Genomic DNA, 9,833 nt, shown 5'->3' with positions numbered 1-9,833 from the left:
AGTAGAACTGTTTCTTATGTGTATCATTTCAATTGCCAATCAGAGACCTAAGACATCATTGTTTGCACACTGCAGTAATATAGCTACAATATTGTTGAGTACAGCATTAGACAACAACAAAATCAAAACAAAAGAAGACAACAACACAAAATCATTATTATGTGAACTTGGTGTGTAAGTTACAAATAAACACAAAAAATAAAAATTTAATTAATGTTTTTATTCATTCAGTCTTCTAAAATAATATCTGATATATAGTGCATAGACAAAATCATTTGTTAAATGACAAGGTCTAACAAGGAAATCATAAATTCATATCGATAATCAAATCAATAACACACCACACTGGATAAGCTCACAACACTGTGACAATCCAGTCTGTAAATACAATTATGTTTAAAGATACACAAACACTCAAACATAAAACATCAGTTGTTTTTTTTGGGGGGGTAAAATTAAAATCTCACCTCTTGTTCTCTTCAACAATGTCAAGGTACTTTAACATGTTTCGCTTTTGTATAAAGAGAGCTTTTTCATTCAAAACAAAATATTTTGTGAGTTGGCAGTGATCCAAATGCTTAAACTGTTTATTTCAATGACCGTTTTCTCAACATTTGGTGTCTTGAGTGCTAAGCTACATATACAATTACAACAGGACAATCTATAACAATGTCAACAAAGATTCAAGGTTGACACAATATAGCACCCTTTCATGACATCATTTACATCTTTTAATTTGCAAGTCTGCATGATTTTGTAAAACTACTGTGAATATTGTGAGTATGTGCTGACATGTAATACACACATGTAGTATACCAAAACAACAGCCCTGGATTATTTTCCTGACCAAAGTTCTCCTCTAACTGGACTGTGCAGTTGGTCTGATCAGGACGTCATTAATCTAGAAAAGCAAACATCACATCTTGATATGAATAATTTCAACCACAATGCATATAATGACTTACACAATCATGATCTGTACCGCTCAGGCCAAATGAAAACAATGTTGTGGTTCCGATTACACCCCTTTAAAACTTAGAGTAGGTGGGTAGAAATTTTTTTGTTGACATTCATTTTTAGAAGTAAAGTACAAACTAGTAACACACTTCACAATGTATAGATGTTTATTCAATCAAGGTTTTGGCATATCATGTTGCCTTTCTCTATCAGAATAGCCAATGTCTGTCAGTGCCAGGAAATATAATGGTATCTGAAAGCTTATTCCATTCATACCACATAAGAAAATTAGTGTTGGCACCAGAATTCAAGGGTTGGTCCGGTAATCAGAACCACAACATTATTTTTTTTGGTCTCACCAGAACTTAACAGGAGTTTTCAGAAATTTCCAACTCTGCCAAAACACAAGGCTCCCTTCAAGCTCACATAAATCACACCTTAGCTTTTCATTAAAACAAAATTCCTGGATTTTCAAGATATCAGAGAATCAATTACTAGCCTAAGAAGTGAAAGTTGGACATGTTTTATCATGCAACCTTGAAAGAGTGATTTTAGATTTACACCACCTTAGCGATATTCCAGCAATATGACAGTGGGAATGCCAGAAATGGGCTTCACTCAGTGTACCCATTGTAAGGAATCAAACCCATGCATTCTACATAACCACCATGCATTCCCACTGCCCCTCAACTTGAAAGAGACTAGGACACTAGTGATAACAGGTTGTACATGTGTGACTGATGTCATGTAAGTCAACATCCACCAGTCCCTTTTGTAACATAATCATTTAAGCAGAAGGAACCAAATTTTGAACTGAAAATTTTGTCAAAATTATTTCTGGAAATGAAGTCATCTATTTGAAATTACTGCCTGAGAAAGCACTTTTTCAATCAGTTGATGTTGACTTGTTTTAAGCCATTTCAAAGGTGAATCAAAATTCATGAAATGTCATAGCGAGCAATGATAACAGGTAGCTGCAAGTATGTCATGTTCTGACAAACCAAGGACAACACGAACTTTGCTTGTTTTAGTTCTGTATATATAAAGGTTTCATGCAAACAGTACAATGCACCTTATAGTATCTAGTTAAATTAAACTGACCATCACATGTGGCTTAGAAACAATGATAATGGTACCTACAATGATCAACTGCTGAACCATAAATAAGAAATGACTAAAGCAATGACCTGCACATGACAACCATGCAACTAAAGATTCAAGTCTGTGACTCACCTCCATGTGCTTTGGAGACTGCAGTGAAAATATCACAGTGTTCGTGATGTCGTCTACCTGCAGACACTAGAAGATCAAAAAGTAGGTGTTATTGGATATGAAGGCGATGTGTGTAGAGATGTGTCTAGGCAAGTCCTTGCCTAGAAGCCTAGAATGCCCCTATTTAAACTAACAGTAACACTTTGTTATTAAAGGGGCACTGATGCGGAGCGAACGATGTTTCTCACCAACGGTGTAATTACGAAACCAAGCAGCAAATTGGTCAGCACCCACTCCCTCGACCGTGATGGACAAAGTGACTGGGCTCCTGTCCACATTAGCAGAATTTCTTCACCCTAAGCCGTAAGGAGGCCGGATGCCCATCATATGCCATTATTTAAAAATATCCATGGTATTCCTTGTCTGACTGTAACCAAATATCCCAGAAATGTAGCTTTTTTTTTTTTCTAATGCCTGGATGGTATTGTGACTGATCCAATTTGAACCTATTTACATGCTTTTTATGTCGATATTTAATCATGTCATGTGAAAATATGAAGTCTACAGGCACGTAGCAAGCCATTTGTTTCATACAAGTCCAAAAGATTGCAAAGCTTTATATTTAGATAGTTTTGAGGGTTGGCCCAGCTGTCATAGCAAAAATTTTACATAAATTTTGGTAGCTAACCTGGTTTATTATCTTTGATAATATCTTTGATCTTTTATCATCTTTGATAATAAAAGATCAAAGTTGATTTATTTGAATTCGTAAACTAAAAACGACGCCTTTGCCACTGGTACAGAAATCTGAAATCTGACGTGTGTGAAATAGGATCCACATTGGCAGTCTATACAATGTTTAAATGATATACTAAAGTTAGAAATTTACTATAAACATAAGCAGACTGTGTGTTCTTTCATTAATTTGCAAAATCATACAAATATGACAATAAACTAATTAGGGTTATGAGACAAAATATAAATACACTGGCTTTGTTATTTTCTGTCCTAATAGTTTTTTACCATATCTACCACTGGCAGATGATTAACCGTCAAAGTGTTTCATTTGTTTTCATAATACATTTGTAATAAAGTAAAAATAACTTCACCTTAGTTGATCTGTCTATAATTAAACTCTCAATTGTGCATACAGGGTGCGCAGCAGAGGTCACAAAAAAGTTGTGATTTCTGGGATATCATCTGGGTACTCACGGGAGAAAAACAATAACAAAAGGAACAACCAGTCCACGGAAATTGTCCCGCATCAGTGCCCCTTTAACACGCATACTGGTGCATCCCTAAACCACCTGATGATCACACAAACATTTACATGAATAGATCAGTATGATGTCTTGTTGAAATTTGTAGCTATGACACATTTTTAAGTTTAGTAATAATATGGCATGTCAATGTACTTAGGTTTGGAAAACAGTTGCTAATGCCTTAAAAAACCCTGACACAATTTTATTGTTAGTTGGAAGTTTATTGCAGTACCATGTGATATCCCAGTCATGGCTGGGAGAGATGTGAATATTTTAACACAGTCAAGTGATAGATAACTGTTCCTGTATCCCAACAGAGGCGAAGGACATAAAGCATTTTTTCTCAAATGTAATTACAGAGTGCTTGATTTCTGCACTTCAGTTCACACATTTATATATTTTTGTGAGTGTTATGACTATTTCTCTAGGAGAAATTATATTCACAATAAATTTGCAAAGAGACGTTCAAGGACAGTTAATATTTCAGTACGTTTGAAAGGGCAGCTGATTTATCTGAGTAGAATCAGTGTTGTCATGTATATTCATAGAAACAAATAAGGGAATACATGAAAGTGCAAGTGTTCTTTTATTTATTTCCAGAATTTCACTCACAGTACAAAAGCATACCTTGTGAAGAAACATGGAAAAGAATAAAGGAACACTTGTACTTTCACATCTTCCCTTATTTGTTTCCTTGAGTATACATACTGTCATCATCTGATCAGCATCACGTAAACCATATGGAAACCACAACTAAACTGCTCAAGACACTAACCGGAATCGAGCTGTAAATGGCCTTAGCTTTTCCATCATCTTTCATCATGCGATAGCTGAACTCTGTCTCCACCAGACCTGGGCTTATTGACTGGAAAACACAAATAGAGGAAATTGTGCTCCTTTCTCAATTCTCAAAGGTAGACATGGTCAGACTGAAATGCATCATTATAACAGTGAGAAAAGAATACAGACAAATTTTCGTATTAATAAAATGCTCACATTAATTTCATGATTAATTAATTTCAGAAGACCTTATCAAACCCCCGGTTCCTCCTTTGTGTTAGATACCAAATTACTACATGCCCATGCAAGCTCCATTACAGTGCATAATCTTAAGTAACACCTATTGCTTGGATCAAACATAATTTTGATATGTAAATTATTTTACCATTGCTAAAGTGATCATGGAGAGTTAGTTCCATGTCATCTTTCACTCAACACATACAAATGGTCTGTTCAAAATGCAAGTTTATAGAAGTTTTCCTGTCTGAACAGAAACAGCCTTGATCTCTCAGTGTAGGAAGTTTCTGGGGATAAATTCTTTGGGAGAAAATGAGCTATATGATATCTTGTTACCGTTACACGGATCCCGCTTTTCAACTCTCTCAACTCTTGTCGGAGGCCTTCAACTATTCCAGTTACAGCAAACTTTGTTGCAGAATAGAAGTGTGAAGCACTGTTCGGTATGACACGATGACCAGACATACTACAATCATGAAACAAGAACAAGAAAACGTCACCACAACTGCAGTGGTATGGCTGGGTGAAACAACAAAATCACTGCTTTCATGTTGTCACAAATATTTCAGAACATAAATTGATATCCTGATAAAACAACCAAGAGGTTACAAAACCATGAAACTTTCACCTGAACCTTTGACTGAAACCTTTACTGTATGAAAGAATCTAAACAAGAAATTTCATAACCAGTGTATTGTTTGCAAATAGCATAAAAATTTAGAAGTCATCATGACTCCCTGGTGTCATGAGTGGGAGTCATGGAGACATTTTTGGGAGTCAACTTCAGTTGTTTGACAACAGCAAAAAAACAAGGTAAGGCAGATCAAGTATTTAACTGGCATTTTAAAACTACATCAAATATAAGTTTAGATTATATGAACTAAGGGCCCTCTATCATTGTGTCAACAATGATGCAAGCTTATGCACTGCATCATATTTAGATAATTTGTGCATCAAACATGCAGGTTTTCTGCATCATGGCAACCATTGGGTGTGTGAGGAAACTCAAAAGGATGTATTCAGTCATAGATCAAAATCATTTCAATGCAATGCACGTAAACTGAACGAAATAGTGTCTGCACTCCCATCAAACATTAAACAGCAGGACTGACTTGCATTTTGGTCCATTTAAAAAATAAACAATGATGAATCATCAATATCTGAAGTAGCTTAAGTGGGATTTTGTATTTTTCAGTCATAGTGCTTTGACGCTGTGTAACCTACCTGTTGAGCAGGATGATGTGTCCATCATCCACCTTCCTCTCCTGCATGGACTTGAAGGCCTCTCTGGTGCACATGCACAGGCCAAGGATATTTACCTGTAACAGAATACACTACCTTGAAACCCAGGTATAACATGACAGACTATGCATTTAGTGATCAGGGTTTCGCACCTGTGTCTTTCTTTACTGTAATTAAAGCCCCAGTATTATATGAAACAAATCAGCATGGTGGAACCTTACATAAAGGGAGACCCAGTGAATATCCAGATTAGAACTGGTATTCAGCACTGCTTGTCTTAAGACGTGGCTAATAGGGTCTGTTGGACAGGCTTGAGAGCTTTGTTGACATGTCAACACATCCCACTTGCGTAGATTGATGCTCATGCTCTTGATCACTTAATTGTCTGGTTGAGATTAAGTTATTTAAAGAGTGCTGTCATATAGTTGGAATATTGCTAAGAGTGGTGTCATACAACCAATCAACCAACCAAGAAGAATATCAATGAAACATCACTCCAGACAAACTGTGTATTTGCGTAAAATATGATATGGAAAAGTTGAAATATGCAAGAAAAAAATGCTAGCATATGAAAACACTAAATATTTATGTTTACGCTACGCCAAAGTAACAATGCATGTTTACCCCATACATCAAAATCATGTTCGGTATCGTATCAATTCAAGCCTATCAAACATAAGTTGTACCACCTCTAAATATTTGCGATTAAAAATGTAAATATAATGTGCAACAGATATAGAATACTAATCATGGTTTGCTAACCATTCACATATTGGCCCATCTATAAATAGCGACCAATCAAATAGCTGTTTTCTTTTTGTGAACAAATCCAATATTTGAGGTGGCCTCTGACCACCCGACCTCTGCCCCTACAATAGACGCCTGTCAATCAACCTGTACGCGCAGCCGATCACATGACTCTACTTGTCATTCTCTTCTTGGAGCTCCAAGTAATCTGTGATGTGGGAAAGGAAGGGTGGGCATCTATCGCATGAGATGGGATAAGTATATAAATATACAATTTATAGTTAAAATTTCCAAATTTTTAAACTTAAACTATCTCACGTTTTGCATTATCCCACAGTTGTCTGGAGGGCTGCAGATTACCCCCTGACACACTGCACAGACGAGGATGCATTCCACAAGGGGAAAAGAGTAGCACCAACTCCCAATATGCTATTCCATATTTGTGATGGGTTGCTTTGGAAACCCCTTTGCTTACACAGCACAAAAACTCTAGGGAGTGGGCGCTCCAAAGTAAATGTGGTTTCAGCCGCAACTTGTGCTAAGCAAAAGGATGCAGTTTGGCAAGGAATTAATGCCGCCGCCCCACGATTTATCAGGAGACCCCAGTGATCTGACATGTCCCTGCTTCGAAACTACACCCCACAGACACACGCTGGATGGCAGTGGAAGGAGGAGAAGCCCGGATGTTCAACTAGTTTAACGTTCGATACGGTAAGAAAGGACCTAGGAGCGAACGCTTCGAAAACCATTAGGTAATCAAAATTCAACGCTTCACTGACATGATCGTAGAGGTCAATAAGCGGTGTGTCGATCATCTCTGCACGTACACAAGACTGCCCGCACAGTCTATCCAGCCATGGGTATGACAGTACACCATGCCCTAATTTCCGAGGTGAGAACGATCTAGCCCATTTGAACAAAGTACATAAGATATGGATAACATTGATATCGTTTATTATGTACAAAGCAAGAGCAAGTACACGGAGATGATGGGTTGACGGGTTGAAGACACCTGCTGCACCAGGACCAATGGACCGAATTGATGAAGGCTTTCAACGTCCATGACTGATACATTCCATAGGTAATGAGTGGCAAACACAGTATCTGACTTCCAAAAGCAACCTTCCATAATGGCTTGCAGTAAACAGTTCCTATGGAGCGCCAAGTCTCATGAGGCTTTGCGGACGAAGGTGGTGGCAGAATCGTGGATCCCAACCAAGAAAGCCAAGGTTGTATGTGATACTTCTGCTTTGGAAGCCGTTGAAAGTGGGATGAAGAGCCTCTTGCATAGTCTGTGGCGGTCCTTAGAGGCGGCCAAGTATATCCAAGTATAACTGGGCACAAGGATAAATCTTCAGTGTCTTCTGGACCCAGGATAGATGACAGTGGAGGGATACTGAAGGTATGATCCGGCTGTCCCGTTAACTGGTTCTTGGCAAGAAAATCCCACCTTAAGCCTGTAGCATGTAGAGACCTTTCAAAGCGTACCCGCAAAACATCCAACGCATGTAACTTGGATATACGCGTAGCTGTAGCAATGGCCAGAAGGAAGAAGGTCTTGAAAGTGACATGTGCAAAATCTTTCCCAGTCAATGGTTCATGTTCATTCGATGTAAGATAAGATGTAAGACAACGGACAAAACCAAAGCTAGAACCCGAAACTTCTATGATTGATCCGCCAATTTATATGATCTCTGCAGACTGGAGCTCATGGACAGTAGACAACTTCACTCCTGTTGCCGCTGCAATAACTATGTTAAGTGCAGCTAAGTAGGTAGATAACACAGTTCCCTTCAACTTCCTAGTAGATCGTAGGTGTTGAACATACTCTGCAACCATCTGTGGCAATGCTGTCGTGGGAGACATAATGCCCTTCCCTCTGCAATATGACTCGAAATCCTCCACTTGTCATAAAGTGACCTTGTGGATGTACAATGTGCTGTAGTGATGGCAGTAGCGACACATTTAGAATAACCCTTGGCCAAAAGGGCATGACCAAAAGCAGTGTCATCTGCTGTGTCGGACGCAACTTGAGAAGGACACGTGGAAGAAGGGCCGGTGGAGGAAACGCATAAGCGTTGTGACCATCCCACGGAGGGTGTCTAGTCCCCAGGCTAACGGATCCGGAATAGGAGACACAAACACCAGCAGCTGACGATTGAATCTGGTGGCGAACAGGTCTATAGTCGGCTCCGTCAGCTGGAGGCAAATAGCCCTGAACTCCTCTGAATGCAGCTTCCATGCCGTTGGGGACAGACGAGTCCACCTCAAAATTAGGGTCGACCCCGTCGATCCCATTCAATTGATGTACCAAATGACCACTTCATTGTCTGACCTTATCATGAGAGACAAACCTCTTAGCTGGTCTTCCCTATGAGTGATCACCAAAATTACTGCCTTGAGTTCCAAGACATTGATGTGGCATGCGCGATCTGCGGGAGACCACTGTCCTGCCACTTGCTGACTGAGAAGGTGAGCTCCACACCCATGTAGTGACTCAGCCACATACAGGTGGTGAAACGGCACCAACGGCTCTAAACAAACTCTGCCGCAAATGTTCGATTCTTGCATCCACCATAGTAGATGAGAATGAAGCTCCCTGGGTAACATGATCAATGCGGACAGGTCGCCCTTCCTGATATGAGGAGCAAGAAATATTTGCAAGGGTCGAAGCTGAAGTTAACCCCTGAGAGTGAGAGTCTGAGCAGACGACAGTAATACCAAAAGCGCCTGCCATTGCTAGAGCGTTGTGGGCTGAGACAAAGCAAGGGGAATCAGACATAACATCTTGTCGAACCTCTCCCTCGGCGCAAAACGTTTGCTGGTCTTAGTCTCGAATACCACCCCGATGAACCGCAGACGGCATGTAGGGATCAGTTCCGACTTCTTTAGATTCACCAACCAGCTGTAATTGTAGTTTGTAAGCGATCAACACAAGCAGTGTAATTGTAGTTTGTCAGCGATCAACACAAGCAGTGAGCATGTATCAACCGCATCAGAACTCAAAGAACCATCTGACAATGGAGACTGTAGCCGATTACTGAAGTCTAGCTAACTCATGAGACGCTGTAGTCTGTGACGTGGTTACAGGCAACGAGAAGGGAGTTACCGGATCCTGACGCTGAAGCACCGCAGCCACTCGCAATACAAAATCATCAAAGTCCATGGGCTGTGACATAACTGCTTCCGATCCCGGAACCCATGAAACTGGTAAGCTAGGCACAGCAGTCGCATGCGGTACACCATACGTTGCTCCCGTAACACCTGAATACCCCGTCAAACAGGTAACTAAAGGCGTCCTCACCGCTGAAGTAAGCACATGTGGGACTGTCATAGAAACAAGAGGTGCACTCCTGTACCCAACACTCCGGACACCGCTTCCACTCAAACCAGCAT

General features: G+C 39.8%; 1 protein-coding gene across 2 annotated transcripts in view; it reads right to left on the bottom strand.

Moving 5' to 3' along the window:
* Positions 1 to 205: 205 nt before the first annotated feature.
* The window catches only part of LOC137284980 (dehydrogenase/reductase SDR family member 11-like), a 52,341-nt gene continuing 42,713 nt past the window's right edge, over positions 206 to 9,833 (bottom strand). The window contains exons 3-7 of one of the 2 annotated variants that reach the window (XM_067817070.1): positions 5,673 to 5,767; positions 4,785 to 4,914; positions 4,207 to 4,296; positions 2,191 to 2,256; positions 206 to 901 (exon numbers count right to left, since the gene is read on the bottom strand). In XM_067817070.1, the coding sequence (XP_067673171.1) occupies positions 860 to 901; positions 2,191 to 2,256; positions 4,207 to 4,296; positions 4,785 to 4,914; positions 5,673 to 5,767 (423 nt within the window). In that variant the 3' untranslated portion in view covers positions 206 to 859. The remainder of the gene's footprint in view (positions 902 to 2,190; positions 2,257 to 4,206; positions 4,297 to 4,784; positions 4,915 to 5,672; positions 5,768 to 9,833) is intronic. The other variant, XM_067817072.1, reaches the window with a different exon arrangement.

Source organism: Haliotis asinina, chromosome 5, assembly GCF_037392515.1.
Source record: "Haliotis asinina isolate JCU_RB_2024 chromosome 5, JCU_Hal_asi_v2, whole genome shotgun sequence".
Classification (NCBI taxonomy): Eukaryota; Metazoa; Mollusca; class Gastropoda; order Lepetellida; family Haliotidae; genus Haliotis; species Haliotis asinina.
Note: the sequence above shows the minus strand (reverse complement) of the source record. Positions and strands in the feature narration are given on the sequence as shown.